Below are 24601 nucleotides of genomic sequence, written 5' to 3' on the forward strand. Positions count from 1 at the left end.
TCTGTTCAGGAAATTTTCACCTGTACCTAATCCTCTGCTTTTCTAATTTCTGTGTTTTATGTCATTCTTTATGAGCATCAGCTCCATGGAATTCAAAACTTTTTTCATCTTTGATGTTGCTCCTTCCCATTTCTCCAAGTCTCGTTTCCCAGCATCTGCATAGTGGCTTACAACCTTCTCTAACTCCAGTTCCAGAGAGTCTAAAAAGCCTCTAATAGTTTCTAAGGGTGCCAGACATGTTGTGATATGCAAGGAAGGCAGGCACAAGATAAGGATAGATGGGAACAGAGTTTTGGAAAGGGGATACCACTCATAGAGGACTGGGTAGTCCCACATCAATCAGTAAAACCCTACAACACTTGCTTACAGGAAACCTGACAAAGACAATACCTCAATTGATGGTCCTTCTTTCCTGGTTACTTCCCAGTTTGTGTCAAGGTAACCAAAATTAACCAACATACCTTTCTCTTGTTTTGACATTCAAGGTTGTAACCACCCCCCCCCAGGAAAATCTGTACATTCTCTTTTGTGGGCCAAGGATCTGGGATGCTAACAGGCACACATTCCTGCAGCTCATGAAGGAGAAAATTCTCTATCAGACTTATTCCTGAAGAGTCCACGTCTTCATGTGTTCCCAACAATTGGCAGTTCCTACATCTGTTTTCTTAAAAGATGTAGAGAGATTGGAATTGAAAACTATGTGTCCAAAGTATCTCTTTTCACTAGCACAGCTTTGTAATGCACAAATATTGAACCATAAATTGACTTCAAATTTTAAGATTCTGCCCAACTTTCCCTACATTAGAAGCATTTTCAAATTTATTGCCATATAGAAGATCCTGATTTTTAAAAGCTACAAGATTAGTTCTGTTTTTAGTATTTTTATAGCTTTCTCAGAAGACTAAACTGCCAGTGATCACATTAAAACAAGCTCCCAGCCTCAATTTTGAAGAATTAATTTCTTTGGAATAATTAATTGGTCAGTTTCTATGAATAATAATAGTCTGACCAAAGTGCGCATTATTATTTTCTTATTTATTTGACAAAATTACAATTTACCAGGCAAAAACATTATCAAATATAAATCTTTCAAGCCAAAATCACTTTCATTTCCTTCTTTCGTCAGTATATTGTACTTTAGTCAGCATTCATAAGTCAGGTTTCACTACTAAGGGAACCCATCAAATAGCAATCAATTCTGCCGTAAAGCTTAGTGACATATATTCTTGTGTATATTTATTCTCAGTCATATCAACCTAGATGTAAAAATAGGAGTCATAATAGCAGTAATGCAATTGTATTCCTCTGACTGTGCTCCACCCCACATATTTCAAAGGATGTTGTAGTCTCCTCTGTTTCTTAAACCTAATTCTGAAGAGTCCCCTTGTAATGGTTAATGAGTTCTCCTCTCATGGCACTTTCTATTTTTCTGTTCCTATTTTGATAGCTCTTATCTCTAAAACTCTATTACAACTTCCAGATAAACAATATCTGCTAATACCTCTGTCTTCAAATTATAACAGTGCTGCTGTGTCCAGAAATTCCTATATGGGCCCACAAGCCAAGCCATTCCTATGAAGGAATTGAAGATGCACACTCTTGCTAGTTCATTAAAAAAAAAAAAAAAAAAAAAAAAAAAAAAAAAAACAGAACTTATGCCAAGTGCAAATTATGCCTTATATAGCATCTCTAGCTGTTCCTCTTAGATGTTGAATTCCATCAGAAGGCCACGGGATCCAGAGCAAAATATGAATGGCAAATGCTACACCAAGTTTTGAATCATTGTCCTAAGGTGTCCTCTAATTCTAAACCACGCTTGCCTGACCTATCTATTCCAGAAAAATTATTTCATGACAGGTTTCTCATCTCTCATGAATAACAAAATTATGCCAGTCTTTTTTTTTTTTTTTTGAGTCTTCTGGACTTGACTAGATATGAGTTGTGAAAATATCATAGGAATATATCAGAAGGTTTGGAAACCATCCACTCTAACTATAGTTGTTGTCATTTAAATGCAAATGCACTGACATTTAATATTTCCCTACAGCAAGCATCACCTTGATATTTTTTAGAAGGGGTGTGCACCTGCTGAACAGGAGCTCATTATGCAGCTGAGGATGCCCTTGAACTTCTGATCCTCCTGCTTCTACATCCATGTTGGGTTTAGAGGCATGCATCTCAAACATTGCATTATATTTTTCGAATATCTGTTTTAAAGGAAAGGTCAAATCGAGGTGACATGTTCAGAGTAAATTACATGAAAGAAGTCCAAATATAGCAGTGTTTTGAAGGGTATTTCAGCTAAAAAAAAATGAGGAATAAAAAGCAATAGAGGGCTCAAGTTACAAAACTATGAAATATAGAAGAAATCCATGCAGACACAACAGAGAGTTATTTAATGGAAGGTAGGGCCAGCGTGGGGCCAGGCATGCTGAAGCATAAGCATGGGAGAAAATGTCATTTATGCTGAGTCTTCAATATTCATTCATTCATTCACTCATTCATTTAATAAATATTTGAAAACCATCTACTGTGTTCCTAACAATGACACAAGCACATAGCAATGAATAAAAGACTAATCATTTTGTAAAATTAAGTTTACATACTAGTGTAAAAGACTAACAACTTGCCTGATAATTTTTTGACATCCAAGGAAGGATCATGATTGTGAAACTTAGAATGTTAGTCAGAAGGGATAAAAGATGCCAGAATGTATAAAACTTTAAGACTTGAATAAATAATGAGTTTAACTTTTACCAAAGAAATCCTATCAGAAATCCCATTGGAGTGTTTTGGCAGTGTGATTGGTGTGGCACATAAGCAGGGATATGATTTTGTGTTGGAACTTGACAAAAGAAAAGAGTGGCTACAGGAAAATAGGTGAAAGAATAAAAGCATGGGTAATGCATGAGTGGTGAGAAGGAGAACTGGACTCTGAAAGAATTTGATATGCAATAGGACTGAGAGACCCCAGTATGAGCCCACCTCAGAGAATTTAAAGAGGAAAGATAATGCCACAAACATATCCCGGTGCTGAGGACAAGCGCCAAACACTTTAAATCTACCTAAATACAGGGATGAATAAGACGTTTTTCTCCCTAGATAGTACTAACAGTCCAATGAGAAAAAGAACTGTAAATAAATAATTCTCCTGTATTATAAATGACAGTAAAATATTAAACATTCAGACCCTGTTCTATAATCCGTGCAGAAAAAGAAACAGGAAACATATACACAATACTGTAAGAGCACACTCACACACAAAATTCTCTTTTGTTCCTGTTTTTAAAAGAAGTATTTATTTATCAAGTTTCACTTAGTACAATGCATATAAACGGAATTCACAATACAAGGTAAAATTTAAATCAAAACCCCATAATTCCATGCAAATAACATGAACAAACTCCTAATGCGTTGGTATCACATCTCAAAATTAACCCTAATATTTAAAGAAAAAAAGTTAAAGTGTACATTCATGTGCCTTACAGGATAGTAAACCAAAAAGCTAGAATTAACAAACATGTCGAAATGTGTCACTTTGAACCATAGACAAACCTCCTATATGTTTTACAGAAAAGCATGTTTCTCAACATTCATCAGATTTTTTTTATATATATTGTGGTATAAGAACATTTACTAGAAGTGAAAGTCCTTAAGTACTATAAGTGAACCTAAATATGCAAACTGTCCAGAGCCACAGGCAGAGCTGGCACACAGCCATCATCATCATCTCGGCCTGCCCGCAGAGAACTGAGCACCCAGAGGAGACACAGGAGTGCTCTCCTTACTGAGCCCACAGGTGAGCCCATGCTGTCTATCCACTGAGTGTCTGGGGAGAGACCTCTGGAAACTCTCAGGGTACAGGTATCACACTACTGCTTGGGTCTATTCCCTTCAGGCCTCCAACTTTACTAAGAGCTAGAGCCAGTCCATTGCCATCTAAACTCACAGTCTGCCCATAGAGAGCTGAACACCAAGGACCAATCTCCCTCTGAAGCCCAAGGCCCACAGACACACAGTAAAGACACACTTCATTCAGAGACAACAAGATAAACTAACATCGAAGATAAAAAGATGGCAAGAGGCAAGCACAGGAATCTAAGCAACAGAAAATAAGACAACGTGGCATCATCAGGACCATGATCTCCCACTACAGCAAGCAAGTATATCCCAACAAACCAGAAAAACAAGATTTGGCCTTAAAATCCTGCCTCATGCTGATAATAGGGGGCCTGGAGAAGCATATAAATAACTCCCTTAAAGAAATAGAGGAGAACATGGAAAAACAATTACAAGCCCTTAGAGAAACACAAGAAAACACAAGCAAACAGATGAAGGAATTGAACTAAACCATCCAGGATTTAAGAACAGAAATCGAAACAATAAAGAAAAAACAGAGAAACAAGCCTGGAGACAGAAAACCTAGGAAAGAGGTCAGGAGTCATAGACACAAGCATTACCAACAGAATCCAAGACATGGAAGAGAGAATCTCAGGGTCAAAAGAAAACATAGAAAGCACTGACACAACAGTCAGAGAAAATGTACAAATTAAAAAGCTCCTAACCAAAAACATCCAGGAGATCCAGGACACAATGAGAAAACCAAACCTCAGGATAATAGGTGTAGAAGAGAGCAAAGACTCCCAAGTGAAAGGCCCAGTAAATATCTTCAACAATATTGTAGAAGAAATTTTTCCTAACTTAAGAAAGAGATAACCGTGAACATACAAGAAGCCCACAGCACTCCAAAGAGACTAGACCAGAAAAGAAATCCCTCACAACATATAATAATCAAAACAACAAATGTTCAAAAAACAGAAAGAATACTAAAAGCAGTAAGGGAAAAAGGACAGGTAACACATAAAGGCAGACCAATCAGAATTACACCAGACTTCACAACAGAGACTATGAAAGCTAGAAGATCCTGGACAGACATCATATAGACACTAAGAGAACACAATGCCAGCCCAGGTTACTATATCCAGCAAAACTCTCAATTAATATAGATGGAGAAACCAAGATATTCCAGGACAAGACCAAATTTACATAATATATGTCCACAAATCCAGCCCTACAAGGGATAATAGATGAAAATCTCCACCACAAAGAGTGAAACTTCACCCTAGGAAAAGCAAGAAATTAATCTTTTTGCAACAAAACCAAAGAAGAAAAGCACACAAACATAATTCTACCTCTAACAAGAAAAATACCAGGAAACAACAATCACTATTCCTTAATATCTCTTAACGTCAATGGACTCAATTCCCCAATAAAAAGATACAGACTATCAGATTGGATCCAACATTTTGCTGCATACAGGAAACTCATCTCAGCAACAAAGACAGGCACTACCTCAGAGTTAAAGGTTGGGGAGAAAAAAAAAAAAAAAAAAAAAAAAAAAAAAACTTTCCAAGCAAACGGTCCCAAGAACCAAGCTAGAGTAGCCATCCTAATATCGAATAAAATAGATTTTCAGCCAAAGTCATGAAAAAAGATAAGGAAAAACATTTTTTACTCATCAAATGTAAAATCAATCTAGATGAACTCTTAATTCTGAACATCTACACTCCAAATACCAGGGCAGCCACATTCATAAAAGAAAATCTACTAAAGCTATGTTGCACCATACACAGTAATAGTGGGAGACTTTAACACTTCACTCTCATCAATGGACAGATCATGGAAACAAACTGAAGAGAGACAAAGTGAAACTAACAGAAGCTATGACCAAATGGAATTAACAAATATCTATAGAATATTTATATAAAACAAAAGAATATAACTTCTCAGCACCTCATGGCACCTTCTCCAAAATTGACCATAGAGTTGATCACAAAACAGTCCTCAGCAGATATAAGAACATTGAAATAATCCCATACACCTTATCAGATCACCATGGACTAAGACTGGTCTTCAATAACAACAAAAACAACAAAAAGCCCACATACACATGGAAGCTAAACAATGCTCTACTCAGCAATAGCTTGGTCAAAGAAGAAATAAAGAAAGAAATCGAAGACTATTTAGAATGTAAGAAAAAGGAAAGCACTACATACCCAAAATTATGGGAAACAATGAAAGCAGTGTGAAGGGGAAAACTTATAGCTTTGAGCACCTACAAAAGAAACTGGAGAGAACATACAATAACAGCTTAACAGCAAAGCTGAAAGCTCTAGAACAAAAAGAAGCAGATATGGAGGAGTAGATGGCAAGAAATAATCAAACACAGAGCTAAAATCAACAAAATCGAAATAAAAAGAACTATACAAAAAATCAACACAACCAAGAACTGGTTCTTTGAGAAAATCAACAAGATTGATAAACCCTTAGCCAGACTAACGAGAGGGCACAGAGTATCCAAATTAACAAAATAAGAAAGGAAAGTGGAGAAATAACTGAAAATAACTGAAACTGGGGAAAGTCAAGAAGTCATCAGATCCTAGTACAAAAGCCTATACTCAACAAAACTGGAAAATCTAGTGGAAATGGACAATTTTCTAGACATTTACCAGGTACCAATGTTAAATCAGGATCAGATAAACCATCTAAACAGCCCTATACCCCTAAAGAAATAGAAGCAGTCATCAAAAGCCTCACAAACAAAAAAGCCCAGGGCCAGAAGGGTACAGTGCCGAATTCTATCAGACCTTCATATAACACCTAATACCAATACTCTCCAAAGTATTGTACAAAATAGAAACAGAGGGAACACTACCCAGTTCATTTGTTAAAGGCACAATAACACTCATTCCTAAACCACACAAAGACCCTACACAGAATTAGCACTTCAGACCAATTTCCCCCATGAACATTGATGAAAAAATACTTAATAAAATTCTTGCAAACCGAATCCAATAACACATCAAAATGTTCATTCACCATGATCAAGTAGGCTTCATTCCAAGGATACAAGGATTGTTCAATATATGGAAATCTATCAACATAATCCATTCTATAAACAAATACAAAGACAAAAAAGAGATGACCATCTCTTTAGATGTGGAAAAAGCAGTTGACTAAATTTAATACCTCTTCATGTTAAAAGACTTGCAAAGATCAGGAATTCAAAGACCATACTTAAACACAGTAAAGCAATATACAGCAAACCAGTAGCCAACATCAAACTAAATATTGAGAAACTTGAAACAATCCCACTAAAATCAGGGACTAGACAAGGCTGCCCACTCTCTCTTTACCTATTCAATATAGTACTGGAAGTACTAGCCAGAGCAATTCGACAGCAAAAAGAGGTCAAAGGAATACAAATTGGAAAGGAAGAAGTCAAAATATCACTATTTGCAGATGACATGATAGTGTACTTAAGTGACTCCCAAAAATTCCACCAGAGAACTTCTACAGCTGATAAACAACTTCAACAAAGTGGCTGGATATAAAATTAACTCAAAAAAATCAGTAGCATTCCTCTACTCAAATAATAAACAGGCTGAGAAAGAAATTAGGAAATTGAAAGCCATAACAATAGTCACAAAGAATATAAAATACTTTGGTGTGACCCTATCCGAGCAAGTCAAGGATCTGTATGACAAGAACTTCAAGTCTCTGAAGAAGGAAATTGAAGAAGACCTCAGAAGTTGGAAAGATCTCTCATGCTTATGGATTGAAAGGATCAATCACTTGATATTTCCTGAAGATCTTGGTCACATCCACTCATACGGCTCTGACCACTATAACCACCTCCATAGCCATCGCTCAGCTGCTGACTGGCCAGACCTCCATAACTAGACTTGTTGGATAAACCTATTCCTCCCATCATCTGGCTACCATAAGCACCACTGCTTGTCCCTGCTGTAGAATTCAAAAAGAGCTCTGCGTAGCTATGTAGCTATGATCATAAGCTCCTCTACTCGTCCCTGCGGTAGAATTCACAAGAGCTCCACATATCTGTGCTGCATATTTGCTTTATCTTTTATCATAGCTGCCACAGCATCTTCATGAGTAGCAAACTCAACATCTGCCTCACCTGTAACTCTGCCATTAGGTCTTATTTCAATGTATATTTCTATAGGATTAAGAGGTGAGAAAAAATTGTAAATATCATTTTCGGTGGCTCTGTATGGTAACTGCCTCATGTGTGCACAGTGCCCTGTGGTGCTTTGGAAACTGGACCTGCTATCTCCATATCTATGATCAAACGTTCCTGAGAAACAGTAGTTTAGGTCTCTCCCAAATCAATCAGACCCACAACCATACCTATCATTGTAAAGTCCATAGTCATCATCGACTCCACAGCCTCCACCATAGGCGCCCCGCCTCATCCTTTCAAAGCCGGCTCCTCTGCCAATGCTATTATAGCCTCTTCCAGCCCCTGGCCTATCATAAGCTCTGCTACGCTTGAAGATTTTGATGTACCTATACCCTGTTCTTTACTTGTGTTTCTTTAAGGCCTTTCCGGCTATCTCCTATGAAGCAAACTGCACAAACGCTTCCCCTGTGTTCTACCCCTGAAAGACCACTGGCAGTGTCATCCCATTTAGCATAATTTATAACTCTGAAAACTGAACAATTTTTTCCTTGCTACAGCCAAATGAGAGTCCTCTGAGCCATACAAAACCATCATTGGCAGTATCAGGACTATTTGAACCTATATGCTTTAACAACCAATCCATTTCAACACTGTTGGATTTGAATACTTCAATATATCTGTGTCCCCGATGGCACCTGAATCGGGCAAAGGCCTGAGGATTTGAAAAGAAGAGACATGACTCGGTCATCCATGTTACCAGAATGTCATTTTATTCTCTGAATCCAGCTCTAGATATCAGAAAAAAAAGGCAGTATATATACACATATATATATACACATATATATACAAATATATATATATATGTGTGTGTATATATATACATATAGCCCTAGCTGCCTGGTGGAAGAGACACCCCCTGGGTCGAACCTGTAACCTCCAGCACTGTAAACAGGAACACAGGCATGAGTCACGGCTTGTGACTTGGCTGATCTGAACTTCAAAGGAGGCCGTGTTGTTTCCCCAATGTCTAGGCATAAAAGCCGGCAGTTCGACTAATTCTTTGGGGAGGGCATCACTCCCAACATGTCCCATGGTTTCTTTGTCTTTCTTTAAAGCCAATTTCACTTAATCTTTAGATTCAAGTTCGACAAATGCTTTGCCACTCAGTCTGTCTTCTCTGGTGTAGATGAAATAAACACCTGATGTGCCATTTTGGATTTTGCAATCAGAGAAAGAGCACATCACTTCCTCCGCTGTGAAGGACCAGGGTAGGCCTCTGACCTTCACCACAAACCCCTCCCTGCCCTCTGTGCTCAGCATCAGGATGACTGATGGACTCTTGATGACACGCCTGACTCAATGCAATTTCAAAGTGGCCTTTGACCCTGTTCGGGTTTCTTCCAGAAATCTGATCAACAGAAATACTTAAATGTTTGCTGCAGGACTCCAAAGAGACTGAGAGATTTTTCTCCTTCTTCCTTCAAAAGGCTAGATGATAGCCGATGGCCAGAACTATTTCTCCACACAAAATTCTTGCCAAGGTACATGGAGACAATTACAGGAGTTTTCACGACCCTGGGAATGGTGGCACATGCCTTTATTCCCGGTAGCTGGGTGGCTGGAACAAACAGATCACCATGTATTTAAGGCCCGCCAAAGGAAATATTGAGACCCTGTCTGAAAAGAAATTTTAAAAATAAAAATTTAATGGTAGCAGTGAGAAACAGATTTATAGTCCAGTAGCATCTCTGCATATGCAAAAGTCATACACATTTACTATCTATGTTGTGGCAGACTTGGTGGGACATGCTTTCTCTGCCAGCACTCTAGAAGTAAAACATAGGGAATTCAAGGATAGCCTCTACTAATTCTGATTTCTGGCCAGCCTGCCTTATAAGAAAATCTGTCCTAAAAAAGATAAAAATTATCTTAAACTATTAATATGTCAAACATTACAACTGGTTTCTAGAAGAATGAGACAAGTAACATACACAATAATATGAGCAAAAGAGGGGCCGTGTAAGAACTAATAGTGAGCATGCTGAGAATTGAAAGAAACACTCACTCAAATATTTGCACCTGAACTGAAATAACTACACAATAGGACTTTATCTAATAACTTTAAGGGGGAGAGAAAAGTATAGAGTGTCACAAAATTGTGAAAGTGCGTCTTAGGACAGTGAGCTTTGTGAAGTACAGATACGTTTGAAAGCCCTGAGTAAACTGCAGATCTTACACTTGGAAGATAGAATCTTCACAATCAATACGTCTGTCCCCTTTAATTACACTGTAGTTAAAGCCAATGTCATGCCCCTGTGGTGAGATTTGTATTCAGCCCTACTGGATTCTTAATATACTGTGGCTACTCTAAAGACCATACTTCAATGGGACATTTCTGTTTACTATAGCCTCAAGGAATATGGCCCTTGATCCACTGCCTTAAAGCTAGAGTTCCAACAGCGTTAGTATTGTTCTGGCTGCGGCCAGCTGGGAACTGGAAGCCTAGTACTATGTCACCTCCCTGGGGCAACTCACCCTTCCTGTTCCAAGTGCACACTTCCAAATAAGTCTTCTTTGTCACACTGCAGCTGGAATCATCTGGCTTCTGTGCTCACTTATTCCACACTACAGTCAGGTTTATATCCAACTGCAAAAGATATATCCACACTTTATATTTTTATGTTTCTTCATGGGTGTATGGGTGTATATGCATCCAAGTGTGTTAGGGCGAAGGACAACTTCTTCTAACCTAGTCCTTGCCTTCTACTCAAAGACAGAGTTTCTCTTTTGGTTGTTTGAAGCTAAGGCACATTGACCTGTGAACTTCGGGGGAATAAATTTTGTGGGAGTGCTTACTTAGGCACTTAAGCTCAGCTTTATATGAATTCTAGGAATTCAGAATTTCATGCTCACATAGCAAATGCTTTACCCACTCGAGCCAGACACCTCTCCAGCCCCACATTTACAGTTTTGAGAAGCTGAATTTCACCCATCTGTAGAGAAATTACTCCTGTAGGTTCAAATTTCAACAATGACAGTCTTTTTGTTACTACCTCACCTAGGACTCACTAGTACTTAGTACAGTGCTTGGCACATGGTAGGTATTTAATAAACTTAGTTGGATGCAAGCCTTCTGGATTAAGGGAGCATGGGTCAGGCTGGACACAAGCCCAGTACAGAGGCCGAGGGGCCAGGAGGCTAGGCTTGGTTCTACTGTAGAAGGCAAAGGAAGAGTTGCGTGGAAAGAACACAGTGATGTGCATAGACATTTCATTACTGCTTTACTGATGCCCTGCCTCTGGTACAGAAGAGGTAGAAGGTAGAAGGTAGAAGAGGCAGAAGCCAACATTCATTCTGTCTCACCTTCCCGCCCCCCCACCCCCGTCAATTCTCCTTATTACAAATTCCAAGTAAAAGTATGAGAGTGTGAGGGACAGCACTTTCTGAGAGGGATATTTCCTGAAGTTCTGGCACACTCCATTGGCTCTTAAAAAGTATTCAAAGTTCGCATAATACTTCCCCAAATCGCTGGGTAGTATAGCGATTTATTTTGCATTCTGGCCATAAGGGTCCCAGAAGTCAGGGTCAGTGTAGTTTTATACTGTTCCTATAGCAAAGTGTTCTCCAATCGGACTTATGACTTCTTTTTTGCCGCGACTTCCAGTTCTATCAGGTCCCACGCCAGTGCAGTGAAAAATCTACTCAAAGCCCCTCCACTTCTGGTCGGGCCCCATTTTCGACAACTGGAGGCCTTTTCCTATGTCCTCGTTTCCTCCTATATAGAAAAGACCTCTAGTCCCTGCGGCTGGCCATAGGCAGGACGACCGGTTACTACCCTGTGCGCTTTCCCGCCTTTCATCAGTGAGCGCCAAAGGGTCCACCCGGTTAGCCTGAGACAGGTACCCAGGAGGGCGCATGCGCGTGCTCAGCTGCCCGAGAAGAGGCGAGGGCGGAGCCAAGGGGGCGGAGTCCCCTGGGGGAGGGGCTGCGAGGGTCACGTGGTGTCGTTTGACTGTTTACAGGAGGCGCGGCAGAACCCGCGGCCTCAGTCAGTCAGGCGCTGGGGAGCGTTTCGGTTTCACTTCCGGTGAGGGGCCGCGCCTGAGAGGGCGGGCAGTGAAGCCAACGGACGGCGAGCGCGGGCGGTGGCAGTGACGGCGGCGCCGCTGCCGGGGGGCGTGCGGTAACGCGGCGGCGGCGACGACGGCTGGGCCTCGAGCGCCTGCAGCCCACCTCTCGGAGGCGGGCTCCCCGAACGAGGACGGACGAGAAGATGGAGGAGCTGGTGGTGGAAGTGAGGGGCTCCAATGGCGCTTTCTACAAGGTAACCAGCTACCGGACAGGCCCGGTCCTCGGCCTCCCTCCCTCCCTTGTGTCCCGGGCGGCGGGCGGGCCCCTCCGGCACGGTGGGAACGGCCGGCTGTCGGTTGTGAGGGAGCAGCGGACTCCGGGCCTAGAGCCCGCCTCAGCGCTCGGACTCCCGCCTGAGGCCCCGGCGCCCAGCGGAACGCGTAAGGAGCGCGGGAGCTGAGCGAGGTTGAGCGGCCGAGTTCGGTCAGCAAAGCGGGAATAGGAGGACAGGGGATCCGGCCGTAGCGCCGGTGTCGCGTGAAGTGGCGGCAGCGGCTTAGTCCTGCTTTCCCAAATAATCCTCTCCTAGTGGGTTCGGGGCCTGACACGCGGGGAACCGTGAGGAAACAGGGGGCGCCTCAGCCCCGCCGCCTCCTGCCCTGCTGGACGGCCGTTAGGAGTCTCGGGCTCCGGGTTTTCGGCCCACAGTCCAGACTTTGGAGAGCTCCCCTGCTCTGGGCGAGGGGAGTGGAGGGAGTAGTGAGAAGCGCTCGGCAGCCCGGAGTCACAATGGCAACTGCTCTTTCGTGTCCTCTTTGTGAATTTCGAAGGAGGGGTTTAGACCTAAAAGTTTCTGAAAGACCATGACATCTAGGAGAGCCATTTAAAATGCTAGCCAAAGCTTATATCCACGGCCTCCTACCCTTTCTAACTGGGAGAAATTCAGGGATAAGCATGTCGCGGTTTCTAAAAATATTACCAAGTCTGCTTATTTTAAATTTTCCTTTGTGTTTAAGTTCTCAGGGACCCGAATTTGTGCCACAGTACTTCAGGAAATTAACGGGGACAGTATGATCGCTACTGAATTTTTACCAGGATGGTTTGGAATGTTTGTTCTGTGTGCTGAAGTGCATAAACTTGAGTATATTCGCTTTGACTTTTGCGGTGTTGCAGTGGACTATATTCTTGAGGTTTTGAATAGGCATTCATAGAACTACTGAGGGTTTTTTATACCATTGAATATTAGATAACATTGTATATTTTAAAAGGAACCTTAAAGTATATGTACTGTGATATGATTCTTGATACTGCATAAATGTAGATCTAACAGTATTATAAATTCTCCTTTTTTTGACTGTTTATAAACTCTGTAAGGCCCCACCTCACTAGAATATTTTAGTAACAGAAGCTGCACGTGGAAGGAAGCATGGAAAATAGCTTTTGCCATTGTCCACTAGTTTTAAGTTTATTGTAGAATAACTTGGACATTTCAAATGGGACATACTAGCCTAAACTCAGTAAACTATGCTTTTACCAAGTTTATGGAAACATTTAGTGGGAGATAAATTTCATGAATGAAGGAAATTTGTAAAATACTAATTTATACTAAAAATACCCTTTTGTTGTAGTATAGAAGGATAGAAGGATACAGAAAGAACACAGCATTTATGTTACTAATTATACCAGTGTAGTTTTTTGTTTGTTTGGTTGGTTTTTTGTTTTTGCTTTTTTTTTTTGTTTTGGTTTTTTTGTGTTTTAGTTTGCTGTAATAAAAAAATGTTTCACTTAGTTTTGGTTAGTTTTCATTAGAAGGTTCTAGACTGACAGTTTTAGTTACTCTATAGAGTTGGGGCACTGAGACACAGATGAGCAAGGGATAATAGTTGAGTATTTTTTGTTCATCTCTAATACCAGCTTAGATTTGAGTTCACTGTTAGTGGCATTTAATGAAGTTGGCTTGCCATTGAGGGCAAGTAGCACATCCTACTCTTGAAGGATTTATTGGCCCCAGTAATTTTGCTTGCAAACTGACTGGATGTGCTCCATTTCCACTATTAATCCCCTTGACTTTGTTTTTCAACAATTTCTTAATTTGAAGGTGAACAAAAATGAGTAGGTTATGAATTATCCTTTTATTCCTTGAGGGGACATATAGTACTTTTAAAAAATATATGTTGAAGAATTGCTATTGTGTTTATTTTTGTTTTTTTTAAGTTTCAACTGTTCTATATTAAGGGAAGGATACTGACTATACTAAAAGAGGTTTAAATTTTACATCACTTAAAATATTGACTGTGAACAGGAAAAAAAAAAATAAAGTGGAAACATGCTGACTTGTTTTCTGGTGAAATTCATGACAAAGATGAGAAGTAAAGACCATTACTAAATTGGTAGAAAAAAATTTAAAGCAAGTAAGTCAAATTCAGTATAATTGAATTCAGTCTTTAATTGCTTACTAGAACTACTGTATTGTGAAGGATAGTTGACATCCCCTGACCACATTAAGTTTGCAGAGTAACTATATAGAACACATATTAGAAAAGATTTGATTCTTTCTCTAAAAGATCACTAAAGTGTAGATTTTAAATTCACAAATCATCCTTCTGGCATGATAAGGGCCAACCAGCTCTAATTTGGATTTTTTTTTCTTTTGGTGTTTAATTTTTTTAAACTATTAGATGTATTTGTGACTATGTAAACATAGTTTTAAAAAAAACCTTTGTTTTTTTTTTTTTCTTTAACCTCGAAAGAGTTGGTCACACATATTAGTTTTTGAGCCCTTAAGACATGCTATATTTAAAATTAAAAAAAAAAAAACCTTTGATTTGTATCTCACATGATCTTTAAAAAACATTGCTTAAACTAGTAATGTTGCAAAACACTTCTATACATCTTTATTCAAGGTGCACCTGCCCCATGTAGTTTTTTTGTGTATTGCAGTTTTGGGTATGTTAAGAATGATAATGCATTGACTTCATTTTGATGGAGAATGTGTGACATTTCTAGGTTTTATATTCTAGTATCAAAATTAGTAAAAATGTTATAGAAATACACAAAGCTTTTAAATTTCAAAGTATAATGGCTAATATCTAATTATTATGTGTAGTTATGCAAATTCACAAATATTTTGTCATCTTAGTTTTAAGCTCTGCATCTGAGAATAGACTCCCATCAGCTGATTATTATTACCATATATTGTAGTTTTTGATATACAATAATATACAGTCAAAAAGTTTTTTAATGCCAGGTTTGGTAGATCACACCTGTAATCCCAGCATCTGGGAGGCAGAGGCTGGTGGATCTCTGAGTTTCCTGCCAGCCAGGGCTACCTAGTGAGGCCCTGTCTTTAAAAGGGGGGGGTGTGTGCAGGGGTGTGGTTAACAAAGTCTTTAATACCCAGCATACATTGGCTTGAAGAAATAAATGTTTTACCCCAAACATTCAGAAGCTTTAGCAATTTATAAGTCTACATAAAATTTAAATAAACTCACATTTGTGGTTTTCTCTGAAATCCAGCAATCTTCAAGTATGAGTGTTGATTTACGTGTTAAAGAAATGAATAATATAAATTACCACATTTTACCCTCCCAAATCTACATACCCTTTGTAAGATTTAGTGTCCTGGTGGATGTAACACCCCACCTTGGAAATGTGTGATTCCAGTTCCATACTCTATACCTGATTCTGATAACCTCAAGATTACTAATTTTGTGCAAAATTTTGTTCAGATTCTGGCCCACTATGGGAGATGGTGGGATCATGGTTATGGTAATAGTTACCAGGTGTGGAATCTTAGACACTGCTGTGCCTCTATTAACTTCTTCCCAATGTTTTAATTTATATAAGGGGTGTAGATATATGGGGAGAAGAGATAAAGAATAACTAATGCTTGTCAGGGTGCTGAAAATTTTGGATGTGGGAATTGAAATTAGACTTGACAACGAAATGATAAAATTCAGCTTGAAGAAATAAAGTAGATTCTATTTGTTGCCCACTTTTCAGTTTCATTATAATCTTTGCTCATATGTATTACTATGACATTGCCTTAGAATAATCTCCAGTTTATGTATCAGTGTTCTTTATTAACCTTTATTGTTTGAAATATTTTCCTATAAATTCTTACAAAGGAAAGATAAAGTTACAAATCTTTGACCGCTGTGAAGATTGCTTTTGTTAGTTACTCTAGGAACTCACTAAACCTGAAAAACCATAAGTTATATGAACAGTATATAAGCATCAGGAAAACAAGTCAGTGGATGCAGTTTTCTTTGTATCTGTTGTCTTTGGTCAAAGTGAATCACATTTTTCTTAGAATTTGTGGAAGAACTGTTGCTGTTTTAGTGTTTATTTTATATTGCTAGGGCCTACATGTGAAGTGGGGAGAATAAAAACTCACTGTATATGTGAAGCCTTGGGTTTGAAATGTACAGCTTATAGGGGTAAAGTTTTACTTCATTTTATATATATGAATATTTTACCTACATGTATGTCTATGCACCAAGGAAATGATAGAAGATGGTTTCAGGTTCCATGGGGATAGATGTACAGATTATTTGAGCTGTAATATAGGTTCTAGATTTCCTAACTCCTAGTTTGATATCTTAAAACTTAAGAAGTCATTATAGGGGAATAAAAGTTTACCCTAATAGGACTGGACTTTTTGACCTTTGTGCACCAGTTTAATAAAGCAGTGTTTGCTTTAGTTCTGGTTATAATATATCATCAGGACTATGACTTGACCCAATTGTCATTAAATGAGGGATGCTATGATGACTTAAAATTTCTAGTTTCCCCCTACTGAACAACCTTAGTGTCACTGCTTTTTTTTTGAATCATTTTTTTTTCAAACCCTAAAGCCTTGTTTTATCTTCCCAGAGTAAAAGTAACCATTACTATTTAGTAATTTTATAGGACTGTCCCTTCCTTTCTTGTTGTATCTTACTTTTTAAGCCTTTATTTGACTTTTATTTGGTTTCGTAAATAACAGTCTTTGGATCTGTCATGATTATGAGTGGATAAATCTCATCTCTCCTTAGGAAAACATTAGCACTATTGAGTGACTGACGTCCTGTGGAGAACTGGACTCTTTAGTCTTGCCCTTAATAGTTTCTTGTTTGATAGCCCCATTAAAGCCTTTGTAAAGTATAGAGGGAGAATTTAACCTTCTAAAATACAAAGGCAATTATTGTACTGTATCTTTTATGAAAATTATATATGTTTATAGTTACATTACACCTTTAAAAGGCTAGTCTAGGACCTTACTTAAAAATGAGGACTCTGAAGTTCCCAAATCCTGCAGCTATTATGGGATAGAGCCAAGATTTTTGAGCCTATATTTAATTCATAACAAAACTCAACCTCTAAGTTCTCTAATCCCATTAATAGCCCTACCTGTCAGATGCAGTGAAGCTCTTTTGGCATTCATCTAATCTGCCTTTGAATATATCACAGAAATCTTCTCAGCCTGTTATTTATACAAACATCAACTTAGCATGTTAGGAAAAAAATCACAGCAAAATGAAGTTTTTCAAGTTGGTAGATGAGGTGATAGCTCTCTAGAGGAACCTAGTGAATGAGTTGAGAGAGTCAGAGTTTTTAAAAAAGCATCATTGGAAGAAGGATGATGAGAACACAAAGATATGAAACCTGTGGAGAAGTTTTGCTAAAAGACTTTAGAACTGACAGGATGTATTGTCCTTACTGTGTGTGCAGGGCAAAGTCTACAACTGAGATTCTTTTATTTACTTAGTAAAGCAGTAACCAGAAGGTATTAAATGCCTTCCATAACAGTTAATATACTAACAGTGACTAAAATGACTGATTTTTAAACAACCTTGTAAATATCTATACATAGATAAGCCTCATTAACTCAGAAGCAGTGACCATGTTGGGATGTGATGATTACTCAAACTATTTCTGACACTTTTCATCCAGAATTACATTCTAGGACTGTGAAAACATTTCTTTTTGCCTCTTATTTTTTGGCCTTTTTGCTTTCTCTCTTTTTTAGTTATACCATTTACAGCTCTCTTTGAAAGAACACTTCATTTTTAGGAAATAGGCAAATGTACTGAATGCATATGATTAAACTAGATAAAAATTTAGGCAAGTAGGGAGGAATAAGAATACAGCCATATAGTCATAAGACTATGGCTGACATCTAGAGTTATTTTTTTATGGCTAGTTTGAAAACTCTAAACATCTATAAATGTTTTAAATCAATAGGGTATGCTACAATCGACATTGATCCATCCATAGCTTTTGAACAGTCAAAATGTGGCAGGTGAATTTCAATGAATTAATTTTAATATAAATAGCCATAGGTCACTTCTGGTTACCACAGGCAATACCACAGGCAATACAAACAGCAAAGACCATCTGTACCAAAGTTCAGTTTGCTGACTAAAGCGTTTACCTTATTCAATATATAATGTACTGTAAAGAACTAGTGCAGTTACATATGCTGTTGTGCTGTTGCCAAGGCATGCAAACATCATATAACTTTCATGAGGATGAGGACAGAAGTAGTAGTAAATGAAGGATAATCGAAGTCTTGATTTTAGTTGGCAGTTTAATAATCTCCCCCAGAAATACATTATTAACTTGGTATTAGCTACTATGTGAGGTCAAAGGACACCTTCCCCTTTTCCATAATTTTAGTCTGTAGTATATGAAACCAAGATCCTGAGTGAACAGTTCTCACAACTTTTCATTTAAAATCAAGTACATTGTTGTTGTATAGGACAAACAATCCCCTAGCACACTGGACACATGCTTGCTTATGAAATAGGGTATATTCTAAAGTATCAGAATAATATTAAACCAGAGTTGTTAAAATATACTATAAAATATTTAATAATTTAAATATATCTGGGAAATAAGCAACATCAAGTAGATGGGAAGAACATTTGGATTCATCATCATTTAAACCTGAAAATATAAGGATATATTGTGTTTGCTCCCTGCAGCTTATGGCCTCATATTTCATATTCCTGCTGTTTGGAGTCTCCATCATTCATTGTATTTTGGCTTCACATCATCATTTAGGGGCTCCCAATAGGGATTTTAACCCTGATACACATATCACTTACCTGGCCTCCATTTTTTTTTTTTTTTTTTTTTTTTTTTTTTGCAATTTGGGTGGGTATTTTTATAATTTTTATTATGCATGTAAAAGCTTGTGGATCACCAATGTGTGCTGCCAGTGCCATATTGCTGAAATGAATCCTGGGGAAATAACTTTGTCACTAGTTTGAACATGATTTTCATGGTGCTGCTGTCTTCTCAAAGGAACACTTATTGCTTGAGTGGTAGAAATATCTATCCAACCCCCATACATACATACACACACACACACACACACACACACACACACATCATGGGTTTAATATTCTATTCTTCATTCATTGTCTCAGCTTTATTATTTTTTTTTTTTTTTACAGTCTCAAGCTGTTTTTGTTGTCTATGTTTTTACTCTTGCTTTTCCATCCTCTAATGTCTTTGGCTAATTCATCCTTATACTTTAGGGTCAGTCAAATCTTCACTTTCTAAAATATTTTCTTTTTTGAAAGTAGCAGCACTACCAAAAGTCAGACTTTAACCAGGGCTAGGAAAGGAACATCTTAGTAGATATTCATTGAATTCATTCTAAGTATTTCCAAAATAACAGTGCATTAACTAAATTTAACTTAGTTATAGTTTCTTCCTGAATTGAAACCTAAAAAAGCAAATATAAGATAGGTAAATTAAAAGAGGGAAAAGACAGTGGATCGATCACTTATGGATAAGTTACAGGTTTATCATTACTGCTAGGCATGTGGTTCTAGAATAAGTTTCTTAATTTTTAATAATGTAGCCTAAAGTATACCTCTAACTTCATTCTCAACACTGAATTGTCACGGCCAGTGTAGCTATCACTTTGAGACACTAAACTCTGAGACAGTTTTTCTTATTTAGTGTTGTAATAATTTGTATTCCTAAAGCTTATTTATAGTACCTAGCAAAATAGATGTGGTGAAGAAAGAAACATCAGAAACTGGTTTTCAATCAAAAATCCATTTTATTCTTAAATGGCCTTCGAGTTTAAAAGTTAATTTGTTGTGGTTTTTCTTGCAGGCATTTGTAAAAGATGTCCATGAAGATTCTATAACAGTTGCTTTTGAAAACAAGTAAGTTTCTCACTATATAATCTTAATGTTGAAGACTTTTACTGCTTTATACCCATTCCTTTTTTCCTCATTTTTTAAAATTAAAGTCTGGTTTGAGTGTTTTTTCCTATTACAAAACAAAGCTCCCAGAGAGCTCAGTATTAAATCCATGGAAGGCCCTATTTTGCTAATGTTTGACTTCATAGGTCCTTACTATATAATCTTGATCCTTAAGTCCATTTGATTATAAAACAAAAGACACATTCTTCTCAATGAGCTGAAAGTTTAAATAGTCTGTTAAAACTATTTTATGATCAGTTGAAAATGTGGGGATTTGTGCATGTTTACGGTAAAAATGGTTGTAGGTTTTATGGTTTATTTTACCAGAAGAAATTGTTCCTTATTAGGCTATTATTATTTTTTATATATTTTTAATCAATAATAATGAAAGGTAATCTTTACTGCTTTTTGTTTCTAGATCATAAAACAGTACTTAAAGATCTAGTAATATGGGCTATATGAAAAAGTCAATAGTATAGATATTATTATCATTTCATTGAGGGAAGAAAAGTCTAGTCACTAAATTCATTGCATAGTAATAAAGGCTATTATCTCAGTAAATCTCCTGAACTGTAGTGTGACATGGAGATACTGAACACTAAAAACAAATACCTTGCTTCTAAAATGTTAAGAGTAGACCTATAATCACTGCCTAGAAAAATCTGAAGTTAGACTGTAAGTTTAGATTCGTTAGGCTATCAATGGGACAAAGTAGTAACCGTTTATGCCTGGTACACATTTACAAAGATATAGATGAAAAGACAAACAGAATATTAAACCCTGTTCCATGTTCCAGACTAATAATTTTAGTCTACAAGTTTAAATAATAGAATATCTTTTCCTGAATGTGTAAAAACAAAAGTTCCATAATTGCCTTTTTACTGTCCATCATTAAACAATAGACAACTTTATAGTACATCTCTATTTAAGATATCATGGGTAATTTGGGGAATCATCTTCTTTTGTATTTAAAGTCTATCATTTTTACTTTTAATTATGTAAATGAATGTGTGAGTATGTGCAACAAGAGTGCAGATGTTGGTGGACGTTAGAGGTATCAAATCTCTGGAGCTGGAATTAGAGGCAGCTGTAAGTTGCCCAGCAAAGGTGCTGAGAACGAGCTCAGGTCTGCCGTAGGCATTATTTAATGGCTAAGCCATGCTTCTAGCTTCAATGTGATTATACATTTATCTGCTTATTTCCTTCACTAGTAAAAAACCATTTTCAAAAATGGGCATTTTCTCCTGTAAACTGTTAAGCAGAATCTTTGTTCTTTGTGTGCTTCTTTTTTGGCTTTCCATCTAAAATGGGGGGTAAAGAAAGAGAAAGATTGATCAGAAATCCATGAAAGAAAACACATTATTTTATAGAATAGGATCCTTTTGTTTAGAAAGAATAGCTTAGTTAGGGTGCTTAATTTTTAACCTTCTATATTTCACATCTTTGAATCTGTACTTAGAGTTAAAGTTATTCTCACTTCTTTGGAACCAAGAAATTTATATTTTACATTGCATGCCTTATAAGTGAAATGTACGTGTCAATTCGTAACGTGTTAAAAAGTCACTAGTTATCAGTGAGTGTAAAAAAGCCATTCTGCTTAATTATGCTCTTTTTGAATGTATTCATAAGTCACAGGGGGAAGTCGGTCTAATTTCATCACTCAACAGATTTCCACAAATTCTGACTTATTTGTCCTCTTGCACAATAGTGCTTTGTTTGTAAACAGAAAAATTGACAGATAAATATTCCTCAGTGGTATTTTATTAAAAGCCCTATATCAAAATATAGACATTTTATGAGGCTAGAAAGATTACTCAGCAGTTAAAGATATTTGCTGTTCTTACAGGACTGGAATTCAGTTCTCAGCACCCGAAACTCTAGTTCTAGGCTATCTGAAATTCTCTTCTGGCCTCTGTTCATGCACATTCACAGACACACAGGCACAGAAGTTTTTACACAGAACAGATCTCTTTTCTTAATGGAAAAAGTGACTGCTCTAAGTGATTGAATCATCTACTGTTTTTATAAAATTAGTATGTCTTTGTAAGTACAAAAGTATGGTGTTTTAAAGCTATTCAATATTTTAAGTTAAGAAATTAGACAATTTAATTGAACTCCTGTAGGCTGTCTCTATTGGGTTTCTGTGGTTTAGGAGAACCCCCACCAACCCAGTCCATGCTGATACATCATACCGATCAGCATCCAGCTACCTATGGCAAGAGTTGACTACCTCGTGGGATCTAAAATTTAAAGGGGGAAAAGTGAGTTGAGAATTGCTAATGTGCTGACTGCCATTTTGCTTTGGGAAGCAGAGGATATTTACTGTGGTTGATGGAATCTAGTCAGAATTATTTTGCAATTACTATGTTGATGATATTACTAACAATTGTCAATACTAATTTAAGCATCAAAGGAATTTCTGTTGTAGACTTGGGCTTTTAAAGTCTCAGTTAAAATTATTAAAAGAAAATCCCTTTGAGTAATAGTTTTGATTTGTTGTCTTTAGAAAAATTGTGTGGAAACTCAGGTTGCTATGCTGCATGTAGACTTCATTTAAATGTCTGTACATTGTTATTATGTACCACTCAGCAAAAACTGGCCATTTGAAGGCATTTGCTTCTTTAAACCAAGAGTCACACTTAACCAAAGATGATTGCAGCATGTTCACTATTTGCATTAAACACCAGAAGCATGTCAAATAATGATATTTTGTTTATTTGCAGCTGGCAGCCAGAGAGACAGATTCCATTTCATGATGTGAGATTCCCACCACCTGTAGGTTATAATAAAGATATAAACGAAAGTGATGAAGTTGAGGTGAGTTCCCCAAGCCATGAAATAACCAAGGACTGAGGGCATCTGTATATTTACTTTTCTTTGACAAGATTTTAAAATGGTGTTATTTTTAACACTGTTTAAACTACCTTGAGTGTTAAAGTTGAAATGGACATACTCTTTTGACATACCCTTTTAGTTAATGATTTGAAATTCTGTATGGTACTTATATTTTCTATTCAGTCACACTCAAGGAATATCTTGTTATTGTCCCAAGTTACTTTACCCCATTAGTAGACCCTTGCCCTATCTCTAAATCTTTGTGTAGGTAATACTTTATTTGTTACTATTATATTCACTTTTTAAGCAAAATGAGTTTGGAAAAAATAGTTTTCCAAAGGAAAGTAATAATTCTAACAAAGCATGAATATGATATTTACATGCCTATGATCTCAGCCCTTATGAGGTGGAGGTTGGAAGATCAGGAATTCATAGTTCATCATTGGCTAAATAGCAAGTTAGATGCCAATTGTTCATATATGAGAGCCTTACCTCTAAAAGAAAAATTTTAAAGAATTCTAGAGCCAGGTGTGGTGGCACATGGCCTTTAAATTGAGCACTCAGAAAACAGGCACGTGAACCTCTAAGAGTTTTAGGCCCACCAGGTCTACAGTACTAAGTTCTAGGACAACCAAGTCTACATAGACCCTGTTTGAAAAATAAAAAGAAATTTTATTTAATAGACAAGTAATCTAAAATTTATTTTAGTAGTAGTAGTGTATCTTTCTAGTATATATTTTTTAAACCTATATCTTTTATACCACATATGTAGCCGAAATGTCCTTTTAAAGGGCCATACTGTGAACTACCTGCTCATTTTCCATTTGACTTTTGGAATAAAAGTTGCTGTTGAAACCTTATCAAAATTATTGTATGTGTGATTCTCAGTGGAAATTGGTTTTGTATTATACTTTGGACTTATAGTTTTATTTATCTTACAAATTTTGTTGTCTCTTTTACCTCCTACTTTCCAAGCCTCATTTTTAGCTCCTTTTAAAAACTCTGTGGGGCTTAGTTTATTGCATTATTTTTTACAGTTTTATGTATAGTTGTATGAAGAAAGCAAATATATAGGTGCTTGTTAGAGGTAAGCAATATGAAGTTAAGTTCTTAAATGCTAATTTTCTGCTCAGGATATCAGGTGCATCAAAATAGGACAGTCTTCTCCCTTTGATAAGATTACATTTTAGCTGGAATAGTTAATGTCATGATAGGTTAAAGCCATATGAAAGAAGAGAAAGCTAAGGGGCAGCAGTGATATTTCAGAGTCCAGTTGGAGGTCTCTGAATGTTCAAACCTATGTTCTTTTCTCTGCAGTTTAAATGAGGAATAACACATTTATTAGCCTAAAACTGTACTTAGTATATTCTGGGTTTGGCCTTGCAAGAAATCTTTTTTTTTCTGTAGACATATCTTTTATTCTCCTGTAGTAATTGTCTGGAAGGCTCACGGCCTCAGTCTGCTCATCTAGGCTTCATCCTGGGAGCTTCTAGTCTCCATACAG

The 24601-nt window shown here is 37.3% G+C and overlaps 1 protein-coding gene and 1 pseudogene across 7 annotated transcripts in view; one reads left to right on the plus strand and one right to left on the minus strand.

The window, feature by feature from the left end:
- Window positions 1–7627: 7627 nt before the first annotated feature.
- LOC308414375 (heterogeneous nuclear ribonucleoprotein H2-like) lies at window positions 7628–9304 on the minus strand (annotated as a pseudogene). The gene is made up of 2 exons: window positions 9225–9304; window positions 7628–8679 (listed from the first exon to the last, which is right to left on the minus strand). The product of its transcript is annotated as a heterogeneous nuclear ribonucleoprotein H2-like (transcript).
- Window positions 9305–12048: 2744 nt separating this feature from the next.
- The window catches only part of FMR1 (fragile X messenger ribonucleoprotein 1), a 33450-nt gene continuing 20897 nt past the window's right edge, over window positions 12049–24601 (plus strand). For all 6 annotated transcript variants that reach the window (XM_080910327.1, XM_080910328.1, XM_080910330.1 and 3 more), the window contains exons 1-3: window positions 12049–12308; window positions 20171–20223; window positions 22986–23079. In XM_080910327.1, coding sequence (XP_080766453.1) covers window positions 12258–12308; window positions 20171–20223; window positions 22986–23079 — 198 coding nt within the window. In that variant the 5' untranslated portion in view covers window positions 12049–12257. The remainder of the gene's footprint in view (window positions 12309–20170; window positions 20224–22985; window positions 23080–24601) is intronic.

Source organism: Micromys minutus (genome assembly GCF_963924665.1).
Source record: "Micromys minutus genome assembly, chromosome: X".
NCBI lineage: Eukaryota > Metazoa > Chordata > Mammalia > Rodentia > Muridae > Micromys > Micromys minutus.